The sequence below is a fragment of the Coffea arabica genome, chromosome 2c (genome assembly GCF_036785885.1).
Source record: "Coffea arabica cultivar ET-39 chromosome 2c, Coffea Arabica ET-39 HiFi, whole genome shotgun sequence".
Lineage (NCBI taxonomy): Eukaryota > Viridiplantae > Streptophyta > Magnoliopsida > Gentianales > Rubiaceae > Coffea > Coffea arabica.
In genome coordinates this window covers 38,499,037-38,524,670 of record NC_092312.1, presented here as the reverse complement: position 1 = coordinate 38,524,670, position 25,634 = coordinate 38,499,037, and the positions used below count along the sequence as shown (strand labels likewise).

At 37.4% G+C, this 25,634-nt stretch overlaps 1 protein-coding gene and 1 long non-coding RNA gene across 2 annotated transcripts; one reads left to right on the top strand and one right to left on the bottom strand.

Moving 5' to 3' along the window:
• Positions 1-11,102: 11,102 nt before the first annotated feature.
• Positions 11,103-24,957, bottom strand: LOC113727295 (annexin D4-like). The gene is made up of 6 exons (XM_027251365.2): positions 24,901-24,957; positions 19,177-19,349; positions 12,803-13,018; positions 11,737-11,958; positions 11,406-11,477; positions 11,103-11,306 (listed from the first exon to the last, which is right to left on the bottom strand). The coding sequence occupies exons 1-6, from the start codon at positions 24,944-24,946 to the stop codon at positions 11,103-11,105; spliced, it is 933 nt and encodes a 310-aa protein (XP_027107166.1). The 5' UTR covers positions 24,947-24,957.
• LOC113727296 (uncharacterized) lies at positions 20,604-24,636 on the top strand. Its single transcript, XR_003457770.2, has 3 exons — positions 20,604-20,888; positions 23,056-23,135; positions 24,452-24,636. It is a non-coding gene; the product is annotated as an uncharacterized lncRNA (long non-coding RNA).
• Positions 24,958-25,634: the final 677 nt, after the last annotated feature.

Below are 25,634 nucleotides of genomic sequence, written 5' to 3'. Positions count from 1 at the left end.
ATCCTGGCTATAGACAGCTCGGCCACCTGGATGACCCCATTAGTAAATTTCCTCAGCTCGGGTGCCCTCCCTAAGAACAAAACCGAGGCTCGCCGGATCCAACTCAGAGCTGTCAAGTACGCCTACACTGGGGGAACCCTCTACAGGAGGTCATACTTATCTCCCTGGCTAAAGTGCGTGACTCCCGAGGAAGGTGACTACGTCCTTCGCGAAATCCATGAAGGGATATGTGCGGCACATGTGGGGTCCCGGATATTGGCCAAAAAGTGCATTCTCTTGGGCTATACTGGCCCTCCGTCTTCCCAGATGCCGCAGAACTGGTACAGAAATGCCGAGCCTGCCAGGTGCACGCCCCACTGCGCCACCAGCCAGCTCGAGAAATGATCCCCATCCACAGTCCCTGGCCCTTCGCTCAATGGGGGGTAGACCTTCTGGGTCCCTTCCCCCGAGTCCCGGGGAGATATGAGCACCTCGTGGTGGCCATAGACTATTTCACGAAATAGATGGAAGTAGAGCCCCTGGTCTCTATCTCTGGGAGGGCAATTCAGAAGTTCTTCTGGAGGAATATAGTCTGCCGCTTCGGGATCCCGCATGTCTTAATATCAGACAACGAGCGCCAATTCGCAGAAAACCCCTTCAAGAGCTGGTGCGCTGAGCTCGGGATCAATCAGCACTTTACATCGGTCGGCCATCCCCAAGCCAACGGCCAGGTGGAAAATGCCAATCGAACCATCCTCCAAGGATTGAAAACTAGGCTGGAACTGGCCCAGTCTAACTGGTTGGATGAACTCCCTAGTGTCCTCTAGGCTTACCACACTACGCCCAGAACGGCAACCCACGAGACCCCGTTCTCTCTGACTTACGGAGTAGAAGCGGTGGTACCCGCGGAGATTGGTCTCCCCTAGCCCCGGACACAGAACTTTGTTGCGTCATCCAATGAGGAAGAGCTGAGGTGCAACTTGGACATGCTGGAGGCTAAGCGTGAGGAAGCGGCGGTACGAATAGCTAAGTACAAAGGCCAGCTCGCCGCTATCATAACGCCAGAGTGAGAACCATACAGTACCAGCCGGGGAACCTTGTCCTAAGGAAGAACTCGGTCAGCCGAGCTCATGGCTCCAACAAGCTTGACCCGAATTGGGAAGGCCCATACAAGGTCCTTGAGGCGAGCCGAACTGGCTACTGCAAGCTCGCGAAAATAGATGGATCAGAGGTACCCCGCACTTGGCACTTCTCCAATCTGCGACTGTTTGTAGCATAGGTTAGACTAGGGTGTTCGGTTGTCTGTTTTTTGGAATCCGAATTTCAATTTCATCATTCAATAAATGCTCGACTTTCAAGTTTTAATTTCATTTGTACTTGTTTGCCTTTTAAGTTTGAATCTTATACTAGCACACTTAGCGTTCCCTCACTAAATGTCCTAGTGGGGGGCTAAGAGTTAGTAATGGATGCGGGATGCCTTTGAGAGTGCGGGAGTGCTCGACCCCAGGAGGTCGGCACGACTGGAAAACTGTGAAAGATTCTGAAAATTCCACGCTCGGCCTCGAGAGGTCGGCGGACGCCATTGCGAAGTGCGATGCTCGACCCCGAGAGGTCGGCAAGGGTTAAAGCTTGGGAATCTGAGAGCTCGACGCTCGGCCACGAGAGGTCGGCGTGGAGTGGACTATTCTGGGCCTGATGGGATTCAAGGTTCGACGCTCGACCCAGGAGGTCGGCGGGAAAAATCCTTAAGGTTTGGTGTTCAGCCCCAAGAGGCTGGCACGTTGCTTTGGTAGGACGGCGTGGTGCTCGACCCGGGAGGTCGGCACAGGGTTTCGACAATCTGGTTGCCTCTAATGATTTAGTTGTTAGATTAACGGGGGTATATATTTGGTGCTCGACCCAGGAGGTCGGCACATGGCTTTGGTTGCTAGAGTTGGGCGCAGGCAAGAGTTGCGAGAAAATTTCCTTCAAGTTTCATATATGAATTCAAAACCTATCTATTACAAAGCTTCCAAGTCGCCTATCTATTACAAAGCTCCCAAGTCGCCTATCTATTACAAAGCTTCCAAGTCGCCTCTCTGTTACAGAGCCTACCGAGCCACAAAAGGAGAACAGTTCGGACACTCTTCTTCTTGCTGGTAACCTGCTTGGAGCAGGGGCTGAAGGTACACCTTAAGCATGTTGAGAGGCGTATGGTGAAGGCTATTCAGGAACCCAGAAGCAGGGGAGCCTTCCATCTCAGATGGACCTTCAAGAGCATTTTCAATTGGAGCATGGTCACATCCTTATAACAAGATGGAAAGGGTTTCTGGAGTGGTCGCCGCCCTAGGCTACCGGCTCCTTGCCGGGAGCTCTGTCGGGAGCCTCGTTCTCCTCCAGGGGAACCTCCACCAGGTCGGCTCCCACATCACTCCTGCCCGCTAGCTCCTTCAAGGCATACCCCTTGCAATACCCGTCAAAGAGCCAGTCTACCTTCTCCTCGGCTTTAGAGTTTTACTCCTTGAAAGCGGCCAAGTCGAAGCCAGGCAGGCCGAGTTCCTTGACCTTGTCTAGGGCTCGGGTGAAGCCGATCTGGAGGATGGGCTCGTTGAGGAGGGCGACGTCCTCGGCAAACTGTTCGGAGGAGATGTACTTCCGGACTGCCTTCTTTCGCTCCCGGCTGACGGTGCCGGAGAGCTCGATGGCGTGGTCTTCCTTCAGCTTGGCCACGCCGGCCTTCTCTTGGTCGAGCTCCGACCTGGCCGAGACGAGTTGGACTTGAGCCGTCTCCAGCCCTTTCTCGGCCTTGTCCAGTTTGGCCTTAAGGGAGTCCACCTCCTTAAGGGCCTGGGTAAGCCTCTGCTCTGTCTCCCGATTCTTCTTTCACAATTTCTCCAAGTTGGGAGACAGCTCGGAGAAACGGGTCGCCAGGGCAGCACCAGCGGCGTTGGCCTGAGGAGGAGGGAAAACTGGTCAGCGCATTGCGCTGTCTAGTCCAAACACAGAGGCACAACTGGCCCAATAGCTGGAAAACTTACTTGAGCCTGGGCCGCGTAGTACGCGTCCTGGACCTCGGAGGGGGAGGCCAACTCCATCCACCTCCTATCGCACGGAAGGACCGAACCCGCTACCAGCTAGCGTGCCACCTCGGGGAACTGGGTCCGGTCATTGATGGAAAGCCCCCAGGACGGACAGAACTGGTGGGAGTCATGCATTGTGGGGACTTGGCCCGGCTTCAAGGGAGCTATGTGGCGGAAGTGCCACAACCTCGGGGGAGGCGACTCCCGGGCATACTCCTCGGCAGAGTCAACGCCCAGGTGGATTGGCTTCCCCGATGCCAGCGTAAGGGGAGGGGGCTGTGTTGGGACCAGCGCGAGCTTCTTCCCGGGCTGGGAGGGCTCGTCTCCTCGACCCCTCTTCTTCCCGGTCGCATTCTTCTTGTTGTTGGCGGCCTTCTTGGAGGGAGAGGAGGTGTCATGCGCTTCCTTCTGGGGGGCTTGGCCGCCCCCCGGGGTTGAAGTCGCCCCAGAGGCCTCTTTGGCCGCCTCTGGCTGGGGAGTGGGGGTAGCCTCCTCAGTGGACGCGCCTAGCAGCTTGGATAACCTCCTCACTGTGAAAAACATTGTTAGGTCAGCCAAAACAGGTCGGTAGGAGAATATATGACAGATATGCAAATACAACGAGCTACAGGGACAGAGTCGGCGTTACAGGCGTCGAGGTTGATAGGGGAGGCCACCACCTCGCCAGGGGACCCGGACATTGTCCCCATCAGCCCGGCCGCAGAGATCTGCTGGGTGGAGAACTTGGTGGCATGGAGTTTCACCTTAGAGCTCACCAGCTGGATGAGGGTCTCCGAGTCCAGGTCCTCCGGGTAGGGATCGGATTTGACCTCCCCGACCTTCCACACGGTGGCATCAAAGCCAGTGGATTTGACGAAGAAGAAGTCCCCCTTCCAGTTCTTGATGGAAGTAGGGAACGCGAAGAACAGGTCCTGGGTGCTCTTATCCCCCCGACCTTGGTTCCCGGTACGGCGGGAGAAGTAATACCACCCAGCGAGGGAGGTCTTGAGGATGTAAGTAGCTTGGAAGAGGGAGAGAGAGTAAGGGATGGAGCAGATTTGGCAGTAGATCAGGAATCCTATGATGATCCTGATCGAGTTAGGATGGACCTGGGTGATTCTGAGCCCCCAATAGCTCAGGATCTCAGTCAGGGCTGGAGGTATTGGCAGTCGGAGCCCCCCGATCAGCTGCTCCCTGTAGATGGCTACGAAACCAGGAGGAGGTCGGCTGGCTCGGTCGTTGGGCCCGGCAGCCCTGGGCTCGAAGGCCGGAGGGATGGAGAAGGACCTGACCAACTCGGCCACCGTCTCGGGTGAGAGGGTGACCTCTTCGTGGTCGGGGTACCCGTAGTTGGATTCGGGATCACCCTCCTCTTCAGGGGCAGGGGTCCCCTCGGAGGAATCCCTATCCTCTCCAACTCCTCCCTGGGCTCCGCCCGGGGAATCATGTGGAGACTGGGGAGAAGAGACGGAGGTGGCCTTTTGCTCCATATAGGCGTTGAGCTCGACCGCCTCCTCTAGGTCTCGGGCTGAAGGAGAGTGGGCAGAGGGAGAGCTCATGATTGCAATGGGCTCAAGTAAGTCAGGAATGGGGAAGTAAGAATTAGAAGAAGAAGAGGAGGGGGGGAAGGAGAAGGTGAGAAGGAAGACGAAGAAATGACAATCTGGGGGACTCTACGGCGGGCCGGAATTTGGGACGCGGTGGAAGTAACGTCAGAATGATCGGACATAAAAAGCAGGAGGTGGCGGAGGAAAGGAAAATGTGAAGGTGAAGGGGGAAGGGGGAAGGGGAAAGACTTACTGATGACTGGAGCAGGGAAAGGGATGAAGAAGTCGCCAGAATCTGGGCACAAAGAGCCGGAAGCCTCTTTACTGGGGAATCGAAATGCGCGAAGGACGGAGGAAATGGCAAATAAAGGCGAGTGAAGTCTGATGACTCCTATTTATAGGGGGTGAAATGGGGGGAAAACGGTTGCTTGGATTTGAACCGTCCCATGTGAACGCATTTAATAAGAGTACAGAGACCGAAGGGACGCGACAACTGAAAGGACGTGGGCGCAGCTTCCCTATGACAGCATTGTACTGGAGGTGACTTTGGCAGAGCAGCGCGCGGCGCTGGCCTCCCACGTGGCAAGGGTAGATTAGGTCTGCCTGACAGTCCTACCTAATCTAGGGGACTAGTGCAGAGGCCCCATCTTGGGCCTGGACACGTGGCAGTCCAGGTATGGCCGAGTTGGGCCTTAGCCCCAGGCTCCTGGCAGCCGTTCTGGGCCACGCTGCTGCTAGGGCTCCGGAAGGGACAGAGGACCATCCCGCAGAGGTCGGAGGAAATCCCCCTCAGCGCGGAATAGGGACTATACCGGGCAAGTCCCGAAATGTACGGAGGTCGGACTCCCAAGAAGGTATAAATGGTAATGCACACCAGTTATACAAGGTACGCTCACTATTGGCGAACGACTCTCGACTGTTTACTCTCGTGAACTGGACTCACCGGAAAACTAACTTGACCGTCGGAGTGCCCTCGGGGACAACCCCCGGACCCCCTTTGCTAATTCATTCTTGTTTGTCTTGCAGGCTTGGAACCAGCTCGTCCATCAACACGCCGAGCTCATCCGATCAGCTCGGTCCGGGGAAGCTCAGCGCTTCTTCACTGGGTGCAAAGATTTGATTCAATTTGTCTCACCATATTCTTCATGTTTTCTTGTAATTAATTGGCTCTGGTACATGGATTTGGTATTAAAGCGTAAGAAATGCTGCTTTGCTTCGGATGCTTTTAGCATTTACTAGTTGAAGAACCACTGGTATTGTATACATTTTCACTTTTGCTTCCTCTTTCCAAGTAATAAAGAATAAATATTGTTGCTGAAATAGTTGAAGTTAGATTATGGAAATTAATATTTGTATAGCAATTGATATATTTGCATGAAGATTGAAGAGTGAGTCTTGGAAGTCTCTAAATCTTGTTTTGGTTCTATTATTGTGTATAGGGATTGTAACAACTATATAATGACATGAATGGAAATTAATAGGCATCAACATGTCCTGCATTCAATTAGATCATTGTTGGGTCATACCTGAACCAAAAAAAAAAAATGGTAGGTTGGGTCAACCCGTGAATTGACGCTCTAATCCCGTGAAATGGTTATCTTGTAATACTCAAACATTATAGAGGCAGTAATCTGTAATTCACAAAAACTAACACCCCTCATATGTCACTTGAAGGTTTCAATTGCAAGTTTTGGAACCTTACATGTTTTATGTTTTATCATGTATGGCGGCTAATTAGATTTTGTTTTGGTTAAATACTTCAAAATTTTAACTTGTTTTATGCTCTAAAGATCTTATTTTGTATTGTTTTTTAAAATTTTGAATAATCTAATGCTGTTTTTTTTTTGTTATATATTATAGTACTGGACTTGCTTTTGCCGGAAACTCTAAAATTTGAAACTTTAGAATTCGTTTTTTGCTTTGTAAACTTTACTGTGTATGTTATCTTTGAATACTCTTCAACAATGAGAACTTTGGGCCTGTTTGGAACCTGAGTTTTTTGAGAGTTTGTCTAAAACTTTACTGTAGTGCACTGTAGAAGTTTTTGAAAAACTTTTGTAGAAGTTTTTGTAAGGTGAAAAATTTTTTTGTAGAAGTTTTTGAAATGTCACTGTAGACGTTTTTTGGATTATTTTTAGAGGTATTTTTAAAACATATTTTTTGAGTATTTTATAATTTATAATTTTTATATTTTTATATTTTTAAACATTTATGCATTTATAATACATTTATAAATATTTAGAAATAAATATATTTATATATTTATATAAAAATATATAAATGTATTATATTATATATAATACGTAATATACGTATATTTATAAATGTATAAATGTATAATTAATATAAATGTATAAATTATAAATGAATATTATATAAATGTATAAATTATAATTTATAAATGTATATGATGATTATGTATAAATATATTAATATTATGTATAAGTGTATAATTAATATTGTTTATAATTTATAATTTTTATTGTTTAAATATTTATATGCATTTATGCATTTATAATACATTTATAAATATTTATAAATAAATATATTTATATATTTATATAAAAATATAAAAATGTATTATATTATATATAATACATAATATACATATATTTGTAAATGTATAATTAATATAAATGTATATATTATAAATGAATATTATATAAATGTATAAATTATAATTTATAAATATATATGATGATTGTGTATAACTATATTAATATAATTAATATGAATGTATAAATGTATTAATATTATGTGTAAATGTATAATTAATATTGTTTATAATTTATAATTTTTATTGTTTAAATATTTATATATATTGATGCATTTATAATACATTTATAAATAAATATATTTATATAGTTATATAAAAATATATAAATGTATTATATTATATATAATACATAATATAAATATATTTACAAATGTAATAATTGTATATTATTATAAATGAATATTATATAAATATACAAATTAATTTATTATAAATATATAAATATATAATATTATGTATAAATGTATTAATATAATTAATATAAATGTATAAATGTATTAGTATTATGTATAAATGTATAATTAATATTGTGTGTTAATATTATGTATAAATGTATTATGTTATACATAATACATAATATAATTGTATATAAATATACATAAATATATATACATAAATGTGTAATATATATAATATGTATTATATATATTAAATATATAATATATAATATTTATATAAATGTATAATTACATATTTATATTAATATTAATTTATATGGTCTATAATATTTATATAAATATATAAAAATATATTTTAAATAAAATAAAATATTTATAATATGTTTAAATAAATATATAAATATATAATATATATAATAAATTTTTGAGGGTGAGGGACTCAAAAATTCAAAAAAAAATTTTGAGGTTACCGGCGGCGCCGGAATAGGTGACCGGCGCCGGGAGAGGTGGTGGAGGGTGTGTCTGGTGTGGTGGGTTGGGTGAGGGAGGAAGAAAAGTTTTTGAGAAATTTTTTGTGTATAGATTTTTGAAGTGTGTAGGTAAAAAATTTTGAAAAGTTTTTTGGGGTTCCTGTAGCAAAAGTTGTTAAAAAACTAGTAGCTAAAAAACTTGATAAAAAAGTAGGGTGCCAAACAGGCCCTTTATTATGTATATTATCTATGAAAACTCTTTCAAATTGAATGGTTTTCATCATTAAATGAGTCAAAAAACTCTCCAACAGTAAGAGTGAGTAGGTTACATGATTGAATGGGCTGAAATATGTGATTAATGGGTTACGAGTTTTTCCAATGCATTTTTGGTTAACAGGTTAATCTTGTGAAACATGATCCACGCTACAATGATTATAATTGTGTAAAATGTTTAATATGGTAAGTGAATCGAATTGGATCAACCTGTTAATTCGCTGGTCATAACATAAGGGAAATCCAATAAATTAGTTTTACTATTGAGGTTTACATCAGGATATGACAATAATATAACACGACAATCATACAAGATCATCCATTGCCTTCTTACACGTGTACTTACCGTGCTGGTGTGCCAAAAAGGCTGTCCGGGGATTGACGCTTGTGATATTGTCACGTGTTCTCAAAAGATTGCTCGTAAAAGTTGGTTAATAAAGTAATTTCAACTGTTGTTAAATTATATCAGATCTGGAGCATAAATGGTTGTGCTGATTTTTATCCAATACTACAAGATGAGACTCTTTTCACTAGTAATGTTTTGAAAACCGGACCGGACAGGCCGGTTCGACCGGTTGAACTGTGAACCGGCCATAGCACCGGTCCGGTTCTATGTTAGGGTTGACCATGCTAGAAAACCGGTCAAAAATCGATCCAATCGTGAAACTGTCGAAACTGGATTGAATCGGTTTTTTCCGGTTTTTGAGTTTTCCTTTTTCCTTTTTTTTTTAACGTTTTGCAAAATGTAGCTTTGAAGATTTGAACTCATGACCTTTGTAATAGAAGACCAATATAGTAACCGTTGCACTATCACATCTTATTAATTTTTTTTAAACTCATTTTTATAAAACAAACACTCATATTTTTTTTTCATTTTCTTACAAAATCTCATTCTCTCATGGCTCTTTCTTTTTAATCTTCAACTCTCTCTCTCTCTCTCTCTCTCTCTCTCTCTCTCGCTCGCTCTCTCTCTATCCTCTTTTTTTTGTCACTTCCTTTTTAATCAAACATCTTTATTTTTAATTTATTGATGTTTTCTTACATCTTTTAATTTTATTTTTGTCCATTAAATTAATAAAATTAAAAAAAATTATTTTTTTAACCCAAATTATTTAATGCCACAACCACTTACTTTTATCTCATTTTTTGTTTCTTATCAAGTTTGCATTTCTATTTTCGATTCTCTTGACTTCTTTCGAACTCCAAACTTTCTTTTTTAAATTGCAATCTCTAAATTCCAAAACGTAAATTAAAATTTAAGTTCACAATGTCTAAATTCTCATAGGCGTGAATTTTGTATAATTTCAAAATATTGTGTTATTTTTGGGTTGAATTTAAGATTTTTTGATAGATGTAATTGAAATTGAGATGAAATCTATTTGTTTTAACTTATAATTCAAAAATATATAATTTATTTTTAAAAATCCAAGTTATTCTAAAATAGTAAACTTTTCATCATGTAAAGTATTAAATTAGTCCATTGCATGTCTTATTTTGTGCATATATATATTTATATAAATTATTTTTTTTAAAAATTCATTGAACCCAGGTTGAATCGGTCCGACCGGTTGAACCTCGACCCTTTCACTTCATCAGTTCAATTAACGATCCGGTTTTTAAAACATTGTTTTTCAGTAGAAAGTGACTATAAAGCAAATTTTTGTGGGTTCTACACATAGGGTTGAAGATCATGTATATACAATGATTTAGACCTTATTTTTTTTTTTTTGCCAATCTTGGTTGTTAACTGCTAGATGACCGTCGTTGCCCTACTTCCAATTAAATCTACCTTCCTATCACTTGGCATCTGTCGGACAAAAAAGAAAAAAAAAACACCCAGTACCATTTCATGCACTTGATTATTTGCTTTCCAAGTTAATGATCAAGTATTGGTTCACCAGAAAATGATAGATTTGGAAGGACAGAAAGAACCATAAATGCTCCCACTTGAGTTTTAGATTCTTTTTTTTTATTAGGTTAACAAAGAGAATGGCCAAAATCCTTTGCAAATCAATGATTTGGCACACTTCGATCAGATAATTAGGCACTTCTCTTTCTCATTTCCCTTTGCACGATGATGTAAAAACCCAAAGTTTAGATTTTTTAACCACTTATTAGATGCCATGAATACTCAGAAGAACAAAATAACCTAAGACTATATATTTTGAAATATAATGGTAAAAGTACATGTACTTTTGAATATATAAACTAACCAATTTTACGTGAGTAATTTCGATATATTTCTATGTTTCTTCATAAAATATTTTTTTCTAGTTGTGTATTTGAATTTGCTCCTATGGAAAGCCTAAGAAATGTTTAATAATCTGGATTTTCAGTCACTTTTTACCTAAGTGTGAACGATCTTAGAATTTAAATGTCAAGTCATTTTGAAACGTTATGAAAGGTAATATTATCATTGTATATTTTTCTTATCTTTGTTTTGTTGCTATAAACACTCCATTTTTTGACTTTTTTTTCTTAAAAAGAAATTGGTCGCATCTGATGTTTTTAGCCAAAAAAGAAAAGAAAAGAAAAGTTATTTTGTATGTGAGAGCAAAACAACAATTTATATGTGCAAAACATTTTTTAAATTTTTAGTTTTTTACCTTCTCACCCCTATCTCCACCTTTTTCGCTTTCAAGTATTAGACATATGATTCGAACTTTGGACGTCATAGTGAAAAATATTCTAAGAGTCCTCTTTTGACCAACTCAGTGATTATGAAAAACAAAAATCCATTTGGTGGTAACAATAGAAATCATACATGATACATGTAAACGTGCAAATTCAGGCCAAGTACAGCAATGCACAAGCACGAAGTTGAGTTAATTTTCTTGATCTCATCTAGCAATCAAAGTAAGCATAAAATCTTTGAAGTTCCCATTGGCTATTTCTTCATTCTTATGTGATAGAGTAACCCCAGAAAGCTGATGATATTCTTCTTTGATGAGCTTCAAATCTACATCTGCTCGGGTAACAATAACTCTGGTCAAGGCTTCTTTTGCAAAGCCATGCCCAATGCCTTTAAGGGAAACATCCAAAACCTGAAGAAACATTTAATACCTTTGAGTAATTAATTAAGGTCTTGGAGATTATCATTTCTTGAAAAATGAAATGATGATCAATTAATTAATTAATCTCACCTCGGTAAAGTATGTCTCTGGCTTGCAAAGGCATTGAACTGTTTGTTTTAGAATTAACTGATCACCAAGATCCTGAAAATTAAAAGGGGGGAAGCAACATTAGCATGAACCAATCAAAACTGGTAATAGACAAAGGAAGTGAGGATAGCCATTTCTTCGCTCTTAAGATCTTTAATGCAGCTATGCTCGTTTGCATGATTATTTCTAGGAGCTTTTAGGAAAACATTATTTTAGCACCATTCTAGAACAATGTGTATGTGAAATAAAAAAGTGATGGGAATACATATTTAAAGTATTAAGCAGAAATATACTATACTAATAAATTTCTTACCTCGTCCAAATAATTGCCACTAGTTTCCTTATAATGCTTAAATACAGCCTTTAGATGAAGCTTGCTTCTTGTAGTTAGAATCCTGACAATCTCTTCTTCCTCGTGGAGCTTCTTAGCACCATCTTTTATGACATTTTTGAGTATCTTCGCTTCAGATTTTGCTACTTCTTCGCTGTATTTTGGACCTTCATAACGGTACGCACTTACTAATCCAACTAGAAGCTGTTCATCGCATAAAAATCGTAAAGAATTCAATCACAAGATTAGGCCTTGAACAAGAATTGCCAGGGCTAGAACCGAATGCAGCGCAATGGTCAAAGACATTGTTTAATGTTTAAAAATGGAGTTTGATTGCCAATCCTCCTGCTCACATAGTTCACCAATTTGTTTCAACACATGGTATCACATAGATGAATTTCCGCATCTGATCAATGGTGCCAGTCAAAAATTAATATCCTAGTCAATTAATTTGTTCATCTAACCTATAGATGCACTGTCAAAAATATGTGATTCGTGTAAAAAAAAAGGTTTAGAATTACTCATACTAGAGATAATACATACGGGTTGAAATCATTATTGGATCAGCAATTGAAATTTTGTAACTAGAAAAAATGAAAAGTGGAAACGGAAGAACTAGTCTACCATTTTTTGTAGGGTAATGTTTTAATCTATCTAGCAATGTGCATGTCAGACACTTGTTGTCACATTCAGGGCCATTCTTGCACTGACAATGCTGGATGGATGCCTTGGTGTAGCTTATCCAATAAGGCTAAGAAATAAAGTTCAACCTAAACCTTCTTGTGTTAGGTAATCTTAATTAAGACTTCGATAGGGTTTCACGGAAAATTTTTGAGGTTGACTAGGTTGTTGATGGATATTAATGTATTAGGTGGGTCCCATATTTGTTTCTACATCAACTATGTTAGATGTAATAAAAAATTCAAAAGCATGGGACCAAAGCCTTGTAACGTGTTGCCAATATGCGAGGGTGTGTAACATAGGCGTTACACGTTGGTGACTCGTAAACCATTGAAAAGAACATAAAAATTAGGGTTATTTGGTTCACCTTTTTCTCAAAGCCGTGGATATGGAAAGCTATGTCTTCCTCAATTGAGTGCTCAAAGAGGGAATGGTAAGCTCTTCTTGCTCCTAATAGTTCCTCCGATGATCTAGTACAAGCAGTCTCTACAAGAATGCCATAATTTGGACCCTTGTACACTGCCTCCCTTAGCAGACGAGCATCTCTTTCCCATGGATGCATTGTCCAAAGCACCACAGCATCCTGACAAATCAATCATGTCACGATTTAGTGTGACATTTTGTGTAATTTTTTTTCTTCATTCATTCCAAACACGAATTTAAATAATTTTCTAATAGTTATATTTCTGGTTTTATATTGATTTTCCAAATTAAAATTGAAAAGAATGTTTATTTCTACATATATGCATATAAAAATGCAGTTAAAGTATGTTTGGATAGAGTATTATTTGAAATATTATTTGGAATAATTACTGTAACACTTTTTGTGATGTGATATATGTGAGATAAAAAGGTGGTTGGGAATATAAAAAGGTGAGTTGAAAAATATATTTATGATGCAAGCGAAATATTATTTGGGATAAGTTTACTATCCTAGTTAGTACTCTATCAAATGGAATATTTTTTTAACGTTGACATTATCCTATCTTGATATGAGCATTTTTTCTAAGTAACCTTTGAAAGTTTGAATTTTAATAAATTGCAATGTAAAAGACTATATTTTTTCCTGTTGTGTAAAAATATTATTAATCTTGTTTAACTTTGTGAAAAGGGTCTACTATAACATTGATTATTAGGATAAAAATCAAGTTTATAAAACGTTTATTTATGTAGTTAATTTATCATTTATCTATGTCCTTCTCTTCTTCTTCTTCTTCTTTTTCCTCTTGTAACTAGGAGGGTTCAAACTCTGAACCTTTCACTTATATTCTTTCCCTTGAACTACCAACCCATCCCTACTCCTATCCTTATCTCCATGACATGATACTCAATGTCTCTAAACTTCTCTCAATTTTTTTGGGTAAATTATCTTTTACGCTCTGTATTTTGGTGCTTTACCGCATAATTCTTCTATAGTTTAAAATTGTATATATAACTCCATTATGGTTGGGGTTAAAGTGTCATCGTTGACTTTTTCGTTAAAACTAACAGTCAATAGTAAAAATCAAAATCAAACTAACAAATTGATAAATTCACCCTTTCACTACTTTTTTTTCATGTTTTTCTTTTTCCCTTTTCTTTTTGTCTTTTTTTTTTTTGGAAAGAGAAGAGATGATTTTGAAATCTATATTTTATCCTACAAAATCTTAATTTTCTCCAAATACAAAAGAGATGAAAAGGAAATAAAAAAAGAAACAAAAAAGATGGAAGGGAAATATAAAACAAATAAATAAGAAACAAAAAATACAAAATCTTTTTTGACTACAAATATCATTATGGATGTTTAAACCAAATCTTCAATGGTATTTCCTGGTTCTTATTTATCAATTTTTATTCCAATTTCTTCTTTCTTATGTTTGGAGGAAAAATGGTAACGAAAGGATAAACTTGTTAATTTATTAGTTTGATTTTAACTTTTTACTATTGATCATTTGTTGACCTTGGTCCCTAACTTTTGATGATTACAAAACAAATGGATGTTGCTAACATCTTCTCAAAGGCTTTTTCAGAAATGAAACAAATCAGCTTCAAAGATTAAGCACATTTGAAAAAGACAGAGTATGCTGAATCTGTCGGACGCTCAAGAAGACAGTACCGGACGTCCGATAATCATTCCACAATTTCGGACATATGCTTCAAGCGTCCGATAGGATCCTTCGAAATCAACAAAACTATCGGATGCTGAATATGTCTCTACCGGACGTCCGATAGAAACAAGATAATTTATCAAATCTCTTTGTTTGCTGTCGGACGCACAAAAAGCTTGCACCGGACGTCCGAAAGAATTGAAGAAAAATTTTCAGTTTTACATCATACCTTCAGACGCAGAAAACCAACCTATTGGACGTCCGAAAGAATTAAAGAAAATCTCTTAAACTCTCTGCCTGCTGTCGGACGCATAAAACAGGGCTACTGGACGTCCGACAATGCCAACGGATAGTTGACTGTTCAGTTACTTTCTATCCATTGGAAGCATTAATGAGGCACTTTCTTGGTCCTATATATATAGTGGTTGGTCAGATATTTCAAACAACTTTTGCACACTGAAGATACAAAAGATCTAGAGAGATTTTAGTGAGAAAATACTCTTCAAGGAAGATTTGTAGTCTTAGTGGTGTGAGATTCATAGTAAACTTTTCATTTGTGAGTAAATACTTCATGAGTGTAGCTCTGTGAGGGTTGTCCTGAGGGATAGTAAAACGTCCTGACTTGACCGAGTGGAGTTCGGGGCAAGGAGGAGGTGAACCTTCCTTTGTACACAAGAGTGATTGTAATTCATCAACTTGAAGTAGCTTATTTGAATTAACCTACAGGCTCAAAAGGAGTTGGGTAGTTAATTGGTTTGCTATTCTTTTCTTTTTATTTACTTATTGTTACATTTATGATCTTTAAATTGTTTATCTCTTCTACTCATAAGCACTTGTACTTTCTTATCAACTACTCCATTGTGTTGTCGCCTATAAAAGAGGTTGTCTTCAGGCCTTACAATTGGTATCAGAGCTTGGTCTCCTAGAGATTAAGCTCAATCGGCTTTATAGTAAAGATGACAACCAACAATGCTATATTTTTTGAAGAACATTCTGTCATTAGACCACCTCTATTTAATGGGTCAAATTATGCAAGTTGGAAAGAAAGAATGATCATTTTTTTGTAATCTATTGATATTGAATTGTGGTTTATTATTAGTGAAGGTCCATATGATGCCTTTCTTATAGATGAAAATACTCAGAGATCTAGACCAAAAATAAGAAGTGAACTGACTGCTGCGGATAGAGCTCATTTCACATTAAATGCAAAATCCATGAATGTATTATATTGTGCTTTAGACTCAAATCAATCTATTAGAGTCAAAGGCTGCAAGTCAGCCAAGGAAATTTAGGATAAATTGAGAGAAATTCATGAATGTAGTAAGAATGTTAGAGAACAAAAGAAGTTCATTCTAGTTACAAAGTATGAATCCTTCAAGATGCAACCTCATGAAAATATTGATGAGATGTATTGTAGATTTAATGACTTTATTAAGGATTTGGAGGTGTTGGAAAATGAATACTCTCTAGGTGAGAAAAACAGAAAAATTCTGAATGCCTTATCCAAGGATTGGGAGAGTAAAGTGACTGCTATTGAGGAAGCTAAAGATCTAAATACCTTACCCATTGAATCTCTTATTAACTCTCTAATTTCTTATGAGCTGAAACTCAAGTTCAAGGTGCAGGAGGAAGAAAATACAAAGGTGAGAAAGAGTATTGCTCAAAAAACCTCACAAGATGAAGATGATACAGCCTTCTTAGATGGAGATGACATAGAAGGTGATGACAGTGATATTGCACTCATCACAAGAAACTTCAAACGAATACTCAACAAGAGGAGATTCAGAAAAAGTGGACCTAGTAATTCATTCCCAAATCAGTTCAACAACTCGAGAAACAAAGGGAAGCTAGAGTTCAACAAAAGCAAACTGTTCAGTGCTTTGAATGCGACCAACCTGGACATTACGCAAGTGAGTGTCCAATGATGAAGAAGAATGAAGGAAGAAAACCAAGATTCAACAAATTTCAATTCACATGGAATGAGTGCAACTCCGATGATGAAATTGAAGAGGATGAAGAATCTGCTCAATTGGCTTTTATGGCCATTGGAGATGATGAGATAACATCTTGTAACTCTCAATTTGAAAGTAATGATGAAACTGATGATGATCTTGAATCTTTCATTATAAAATTGCATGATAGTTTGAAAGAATCCTATACTTGAAACAAGGGGTTAAAACAAAAAATTAGTTTTTTGCTTCGAGATAATACAAATCTTTTTCAACAAAATAAAAAGTTGAAAACTGAAAATGATTATTTTAAAAAGAATGAGACTGCTTTACACTTTGAGCTTGACAGAAAAACAAATCTTTGTGAATTGTTCAAAAAGGAACAAGGTGATTTGAAAAGAAAAATGGATGGTCTAAATGAATTGTTTAAATACAAGAAACAAGTCTGTTTTCAAAAGAATAGGTTGAATTGTAATTCCAACGAATTTGCTATTTATAAGAAAAGACAAGTAAGATTTATTAAACCTGTTCATATAAATAACTCTTTGATTATGTGTAATTTCTATTGTCAAAAAGGTCACATGAAAAGTGATTGATATGTGAGAAAGAATATGAAAAATGGCATGAAATGCATGTGGATAGTTAGACATGATACTAACTCTAACAAGTAGGCGATTTTGGTAAGATTGATGAGATTCTTGTTCATAATGCTTTTTTATAATTCTCTTTTGATGTTTTTGATGTTTTGAACTGAGTTTTTATTGATTTTTTTACTGAATTTATATGATGTTAAAAAGAGTGAAAAAAGAATAATGCTGATCTCATGATGATTTGCTGTGATTGCTGTCATTTCTCTGTTTTTATTTGGATTATTGAATTCTCTGTTATTGTTGCTGGTTTTTGGTAGTTGGTTTTTACTCTCATCTTATGATGACAAAAAGGGGAAGAAATGGATGTTATGTGTAAGGGGGAGTTATTCTGAAATTATAAGTTTAGATGCATTGTGTGAGGGGGAGTTTATGCTTATATGCTCAATATTTTTTCTTTCTTTCATCCATTGTTTGTCATCATCAAAAAGGGGGAGAATGTTGACCTTGGTCCCTAGCTTTTGATGGTTACAAAACAAATGGATGTTGCTAACATCTCCTCAAAGGCTTTTTCAGAAATGAAACAAATCAGCTTCAAAGATTAAGCACATTTGAAAAAGACAGAGTATGCTGAACCTGTCGGACGCTCAAGAAGACAGTACCGGACGTCCGATAATCATTTCACAATTTCGGACGCATGCTTCGGGCGTCCGATAGGATCTTTCGAAGTCAACAAAACTATCGGATGCTGAATATGTCTCTACCGGACATCCGATAGAAACAAGATAATTTCTCAAATCTCTTTGTTTGGTGTCGGACGCACAAAAAGCTTGCACCGGACGTCCGAAAGAATTGAAGAAGAATTTTCAGTTTTACATCATACCTTCGGACGCAGAAAACCAACCAACCGACGTCCGAAAGAATTGAAGAAAATCCCTTAAACTCTCTGCCTGCTGTCGGACGCATAAAACAGGGCTACCGGACGTCTGACACTGCCAACGGATAGTTGACTGTTCAGCTACTTTCTATCCGTTGGAAGCATTAATGAGGCACTTTCTTGGTCCTATATATATAGTGGTTGGTCAGATATTTCAAACAACTTTTGCACACTCAAGATACAAAAGATCTAGAGAGATTTTAGTGAGAAAATACTTTTCAAGGAAGATTTGTAGTTTTAGTCGTGTGAGGTTCATAGTAAACTTTTCATTTGTGAGTGAATATTTCATGAGTGTAGTTCTATGAGGGTTGTCCTGAGAGATAGTAAAACGTCCTGGCTTGACCGAGTGGAGTTCGCGGTAAGGAGGAGGTGAACCTTCCTTTGTACACAAGAGTGATTGTAATTCATCAACTTGAAGTAGCTTGTTTGAATTAACCTACAAGATCAAGAGGAGTTGGGTAGTTAATTGGTTTGCTATTCTTTCCTTTTTATTTACTTATTGTTACATTTATGATCTTTAAATTGTTTATCTCTTCTACTCACAAGTACTTGTGCTTTCTTATCAATTGCTCCATTGTGTGGTCGCCTAGAAAAGAGATTGTCTTCGGGTCTTGCATCATTAATTTTAATGAAAAAATTGCAGTGATATATTAATTCAAACCATAAAAGAATTATATTTAACTTTTTAAACTATAGGGGGTTCTATGATAAATCACCAAACCACAGGGGGTAAAAAATAATTTTATCTTTTTTTTTTTTTTAATTTTGAGACGGACACATTGTCAAATTTAATCCAATAGCTATGAGTATGTATGTCCACGCAAGGCTGGTTCTAATGGGGTTGGGTAGGGGCCACCGCTCCACCCAGGTCCTCCCAATCTTTAAAATTTATGTTTTTGCCCCTTAAAACTTAAAAGATTTAAAATATACATTTGTAAATTTAACTTCTTGCCGTTGAAAAAAATTTACAAATTTATCATATTGACTTCAAAGGCTATAAATATATGAAGTTTGCACTATCAAAATACATTATTGCTACAAGTATGTATGTCTGTTTATATTTGGGCAAAAGTACACAAATACATAGGAGTAACTTATATAACTCTTTTTTTTTCCATTTATATGTGAACTTAAATTAAAGTAGCTGATTGCTACAAGTCCAATATAAAATCTGTATCTACCTTGAAACGTAAGAACTCTTGTTGAAGTTTCTGGACATGTCGATCATCCCATCTCTCAAATTGTCGTTCATCCTCTATGAAGATGTCACAGGTTGTTTTCCTAAAAGATTGTTTGTGCTCTGGATGCCATTTGCCCAGTATTGAGATCAATGACTTTTCGTCAACACCAAGTCCTGAAAACATCCGTAGTATAATATTCAGGAAAAATATAATAATCATGTGATTACATCAAACTGCATCTTCTTACTCCATCTAATTAAAAACAACAAACAATTATTTTGATCTCTGACCCGCAAAAATGATAATTGAAACTTTAGGCCAAACAACAGTCATTTTTTATTAAAAAATTGTGTCATTTTTTGTGATCACATTTTTCTATTATCTTTTTTCTTCAGGTAGATCAAATCTTTACAGTAATTTTTTTATTAAAAAATCCAAAAAAAAATGCAATCCGTACGAAATAATTAACTTCTACGTACAAAATACAATATAACCTTTAATTGACACTAGAAAGAGAAGAAAGATGACAGATCACTTAGATCAAATACAAGATTCAACATTGAGTGCTTTACAAAATTTGAAAAAAAAAATTTGTTTCAATCAGATGGCAGTTGTCAATCAAAATCATACATTTGAGTGTATAATTGATAAAAAGAGAAAGTGACGTGAAAATGGATTTTCAATAGCCATGGTTGATTTGCCTGACAACAACGAGAGAGGTGCATTAATCAAGTAAAACTACTCAGACAAGCTACAAGCTTTTATAATGGAAAAATGAAATTAAAGAAATTAAACCCAAAATTACAACTGCTGCAAGAGCTTCATTGAGTAGCATCTTAAACTGTTTCCTTGTGAGGACTCGCAAAATTTACTTACTTAATCTCCTATTTCTAGTTTATTTAATTATTTATTTGGCCTTTTGTTCCGAATATTATTTTCTAAGCTCTTGAGACCTAATTACATGAAAATATAGTTTCATTATATTTTTAAAATGACTTGTTTCAAAAATTAATTTCCGGAAGCTCGTTTAGTGAAAATAGTGAACACGTCTTTAGAAATCTTGATCGATTGAGAGTACAATAGGTTTGAAATATTGGAGACATGTACAATGGACCTAAATTAGGCATTTTAATGTTTAAATACTCAAGTGATAGTTATTAGTACTATCGTTATAAGAATTTCTCGGAAGTTTCGCGTTATCGCGCTTAAATTGGAGAAACGCGTTTTTATACGCGCGATTTAAATTTAGGAACTTTAGACCCTTATTTTGGGACGATTGAGAGTGAATAATATTTATATGAATATAAGTGCATTAGAGGTTTAGTGCACTAGTGAAACAAATTCGAGAGGAATCGAACACGAAACGCGCTGGAAAAAGAGTTGACCTTTGAATCAATGAGAGCCACACATTTTAGTTTCACATGGGTGCATCACACCAGATCAAAACCCTCCACTTTATCACCTCAAACAGCCGTGCAACTCTTCTTTTCCTTCTTCATTCCAGCCGTGCAACTCCAAGGAAAAACAAGACCAAGTTCTTCATTTTTCCTTCATCAAATCTTCATCAAACCTCTTCCAATTCACTCCAAATTCGAACTACACTTAACTAAACATTTAGAGATCCCATTGAGCTAAGAAAAGGAGCTGCTATTCACGGTTTTTCTTGTGCTAAGGAAGGCAAAAAATTCTGACTTTGTTCACCACACAAGTAGGTAACGATCAACTACCGAAATCTTGTTTTATGGAGGTTAAATTGCGCGTATAAACTCTTGCATGCTTGTGGGTGGTCTTGTTTATGGTGGATTTGTGTTGTGTGGGCTCTATGAACTCCCACTTTTGACGAAAGGACTGATTTGATGTTGGATGATGAAATTAATGGTGGTTTAGTGCTTATATTAGTGGATTAATGTTGTATTGTTGGTAGAAAATCAAAGGAGGTGCTTGGAGCAAAAGTGACCGTTTTACCCCTGCCTTGTCCGACCATTTTGTGCACAATTTTGCAGTTATAATGACTTGATTATGTTGTTTACATGTTATTGTGAGTGTGTACAAAATTTCATTGAAAAATAACATGATTTGGTTGGTCAAATGAGTTGATTTCCAAAGTTAGCAAAACTGGAAAATGAATCCCGTATTGCCCAGGCAGTCATTTTGTATCGGCTATAACTCTTTGCTCCGATGTCAAAATCAAGTGCCGTTTGTGGCATTGGAAACTAGACATTCCCAGCTTTCCATTGGTACCAATTTCACATTCTGGTTCCACTTGAGTGAGTCACACCATTCGATTGAAAATCACTGTCCTGTTTCGTTTCTCTCCAGGAGACAGGACAGGACTTGTATCTTGATGCTCCAAAACGAGCTGTTTGTGGATAGAATTTCAAAATGGTTTCTTCTGATAAAATTCATCTTTATGAGAGAGCTTTCCAATTCCATCAACCACGCTCAATTCCAAGTTGAATTGAGTGAGTTGTGGCCATATTTCGAAACTGATGCAGTGAGTAAAAATCCTCTTTTGACTAGTTGAATGGCCTAGCTTGATTTGGGACTTGTTGTTTTGGAAACTTTGATGTCCAACATCTACCAAACTTTATATTAGATGTTCCTTGGACTTTGTTTTACAAATAAACCAGATTTGGGTTGGTTGCGTTGGACAAAATGTTTAAAAAGAAAGAAGAGCTAGAAGACAGTTTTGCCTTGGGAAATTTCTTGAACTTTGATGGTTTAGTTAACTGCCTTCTCGTGTGAATTTTCAAATGAAATTTGATAGAGGAGTGGTCCTCATATGGAGGTTTAATTGTGCAAAATTTAGTGATATTCTAAGACCATTTTGATATGCAAATGATGCCCCGAAATTGCTCTTCGAATCTCGAAAACTTTTCCTTTTCTCTTAGCCGATTAGCCAATCTTGACTTGGGACTTGTCATTCGAAATTCTTGGTATAAATCACCTACCAAATACAGCTTGGATGTTTCTTAGGCATTATCTACGCAAATGAACCATATTTGAGAGGTTTTTAGTGGCCAAATGTTTGAGAAAAGGAAAACGAAGGTACGAGGCAGATTGCCTTGGAAATTCTTGAAACCTTCAACAGTTTTGTTAATTGACTCTTCGTGCTAGATTTTGCTTGAAAATTTGCAGAGGAATAACCCCTATATGGTAGTGTAATACTGCTAAATTTGGTGCCATTCCAAGTCCGTTTCAGTGTTCAACCAACGTCCCAAAGTTCATGTTTAAATCTGGAAATTCTTGATCGAGGAGGAAATTTTAGCCAACTATTGAGCTGCTATATCTTGGCGCTCAAAACTTTTATTCTTGTTCCGTTTGTTTTGTTTTAAACTTTGATTGTAGCTCTAATTAAGTTCTAAATTTCGGAGGCTAGTTCGTATTGTGTGAATTTTGCTGGATTTTCAAAGTTGGTCAAAAATCAACCCCGAAACTGTCATAATGGTCCCAAGCAGCAACTTTGAGTCAATTTTTGAATATCTTCCGTTTGGAATCATGGAAAAGTATCTTCTAGGAACTTTTAGTGCTTTTGAAGAAGTTTCCAACGGTATCAAGCTTTCTAATTATGGACCTACATAGTGCAAGATACGATTTTTCTAAATTGACACCCAAAGCTGAAATTTGTCAATTTCTTAGAAAATGAGATTTTGGAAACTTGCCTTCTTTTCTCGATACCGATTGAACATCTTGAACTCGATTTCATGGAAAATGTTAGTCTCTCTCTTTAGACTTTAAAACTTTACTCTTGAACCTCGATTTACGAGTAATTGAGGTTCATTTTCATAAGATTTCCTTAGATTGCAGTAGCGTACAATCTTCCTCGATAATTAGAGATTCGTAGTGATATTGAGTGGTACTTGATTATTGTTTACTCAGGCACTCGAGGGAATCTCCAAGAGGAACTCGGAGCGGACACCTAAACGCTTGTTTGAAAACTACTCTCTTGTTTTGACTAGGTGAGTGTTCCATATAGGAATACGTAATTGAATAAGTCTAGGACACGCTTATTTCATGATTATTAAGTTTTAAGTGCTATGTGTTAAGTATTTACCATACTCATGCCTATTTAAGGAATGTATACTTGCATTGTATATCTACATGAATTGGTTAAATGATTAACCATATCAAATGACCATATGAACTCGATACATGCTTAACTTGCTAAATTATTTACTTAGCCTACTTGATTTTGAGAAATGGAGTCGAGTGTGTACTTTATCGCACTCGTTCTCTTTTGAGATGAATAACTCATGCTTGGAAATGCTCGAATAACATGACTTGGTATGCTAAGGTTGCATACGTCGTTGGAGTGAATCTCCTCGACTCTCACATGGTAAAAATGGGATAACGGCCAATGATGGCCTATTCATATGACAAATGCCTGTCAATTAACCGTCACTACTTAACCGTTAACCGTGAACCGTCAACCGTTAACCGTGAACCGTTTACCAACCACATGACTACTTGATTACTTGACTATTTGCTCACATGATTTTCAATCTACATGACTATTCGATATCCGTGAATTACATGCTCCCATGAAATCAACTTGTATTACTTACGTCCTTACGTGCTAAGTATCTACTTGATTACTTGATTATCATGAATCACATGTTATATGAAGCTATCCATCATTATTAGGCGAGTGTGTACTTTACCTCATTCGACCTACTCTAATGATGAATTTTACCTTTTGTCGAATTACTTGGTTACCTGTGCATGTTGTGAGCTCTAAGCTGAACTTGGGCCCTGCCCTTGGTTACTGATCTACTCGAGCCAGAACTGGGCTCGGTCGGGTAGGTTGGAACCCTGGGCCACCGTTTCGGTATACTCGAGTATTACCACTGGAGGGATAAGGCGATGGCCAGACCGTACCGTGGGGATCTGGAAGTCATAAGGTGCAGATGACCGACAGAGTTCCACTGGAACACCGTATCCTACAGTATATGTTTACCTGGTATCATGATAATTGTTTCATGCTAAAATGCCAATATGAAATCCTGAGCTATGCCTGTAATAAGCTCCAATCACTCGTGAACTATACATGCCAATGTCTTGAACCATAATAACTGTCTCATGATAAATGTCTCATACCATGATAATGTCTCAAATTACCTGTACAATGATTATCACCTCATGATAACATGCCATTGTGTAACCTTGAACCATGCATATGATATGCCCAATCTACTTGATTTATTTGAACTGTTAGAGTGTCTTGGAATCTCACTGGGCTGTGTAGCTCATCCCACGTTGTGATTTTCTTTTACAGGGTTCGAGACCAATGGTGCTCGTGAGTAGTACTAGATTGTTTTCTTTTGAAGACTTTAATTTTATATTATAACGGATGGCTATTGTACCCTTTTCCGTTGGGTTGTATTTAAGCTTGAAAGTTGCATAATTGTAAGTGTAAGATATTTGAAGTACTTTAATTATGTATTGAAGTTACTTAAGGTATTTCGAGCTTTTGAATGATGGATTGTAGTGAGTCCTGGCGAGAGTTGGGCAGGCGTCCCGCGGATACCCTTTGGTTCGCCTTAGGGAGAAGTGGGGGCGTCACATTCCTGCTCAAGAAAGACGAAGTGAAGTGATGAAAAATCTCCAGAGGAAAAAAGACGTTCGCAAATTCGTTGGAGAAATGAAGTTTTGCATTGTAAAGTAATAAAATATGTGAGTTTGAGTTGTGTTTGTGTGTGTGTGTGTGTGGCGAAAGGAAAGAACCTGTGAAAGCTTTGGTGAGAACTCCAAATTCATCAGCCACTGCCATTTCAGTGATAGTTTGTTCCTATATGTACCACCTTTATGAAAAAATGAGATGTCAAATCCATCTTTTTGTACAAAATAGATTAGTTGGAGACAGTCACAGCCCAGATAATTCTAGGGATAATTTCAGAAACCTCCCTTGAGGTTTCTGACATTTACACTTACCTCCCTTGTGGTTTGAACAATTACACTGATCTCCCCTGAGGTTACTAATCTTTTACAAATTCAGTCCAAATGATTAAAATATTATTTTAGAGAGTGAAATTAGAATTTTGTACCTGATTTGTTCTTTGTGCCACATGTCCAATGAATGGCAAAGTATTACAAATTAATTAACAATTAATAAACTTTAACGAGCGTAGTTTATAGGCAAATACGTATTACCTATTTAAAGTACCAGCTCTTTACATGTATTTTACTTTCAAACATTTACTTTATCACAAATATTTATTCTCAAATACAGATTTGTATTTACTCTCAAATATTTAATTTTTGTTAAACACAAAACCTACTAGTTTTTCTTCCGTAGAAATATTAATATAACACTTTTTAAATTTTAGTTATAAATATTTATGTATTTAACATAAATTAAATGATTCAGGATAAAATATCCATAAACAGCCAATACTTTACTCATGTAAGGGATGAAAGTCATAAAAATTAATAGTTTATGAGGCCATTTATTTTTTAAA

What these genes read in the sequence shown, in the direction of transcription:
- LOC113727295 (XM_027251365.2), bottom strand. Translation starts at nt 24,946, where the DNA reads ATGGCAGTGGCTGATGAATTTGGAGTTCTCACCAAAGCTTTCACAG. An exon ending in TCCACGGCTTTGAGAAAAAG is followed by an intron (nt 11,959 to 12,802) that starts GTGAACCAAATA and finishes TGCGATGAACAG; the next exon opens with CTTCTAGTTGGATTAGTAAG. An exon ending in GTGGCAATTATTTGGACGAG is followed by an intron (nt 11,478 to 11,736) that starts GTAAGAAATTTA and finishes TTTAATTTTCAG; the next exon opens with GATCTTGGTGATCAGTTAAT.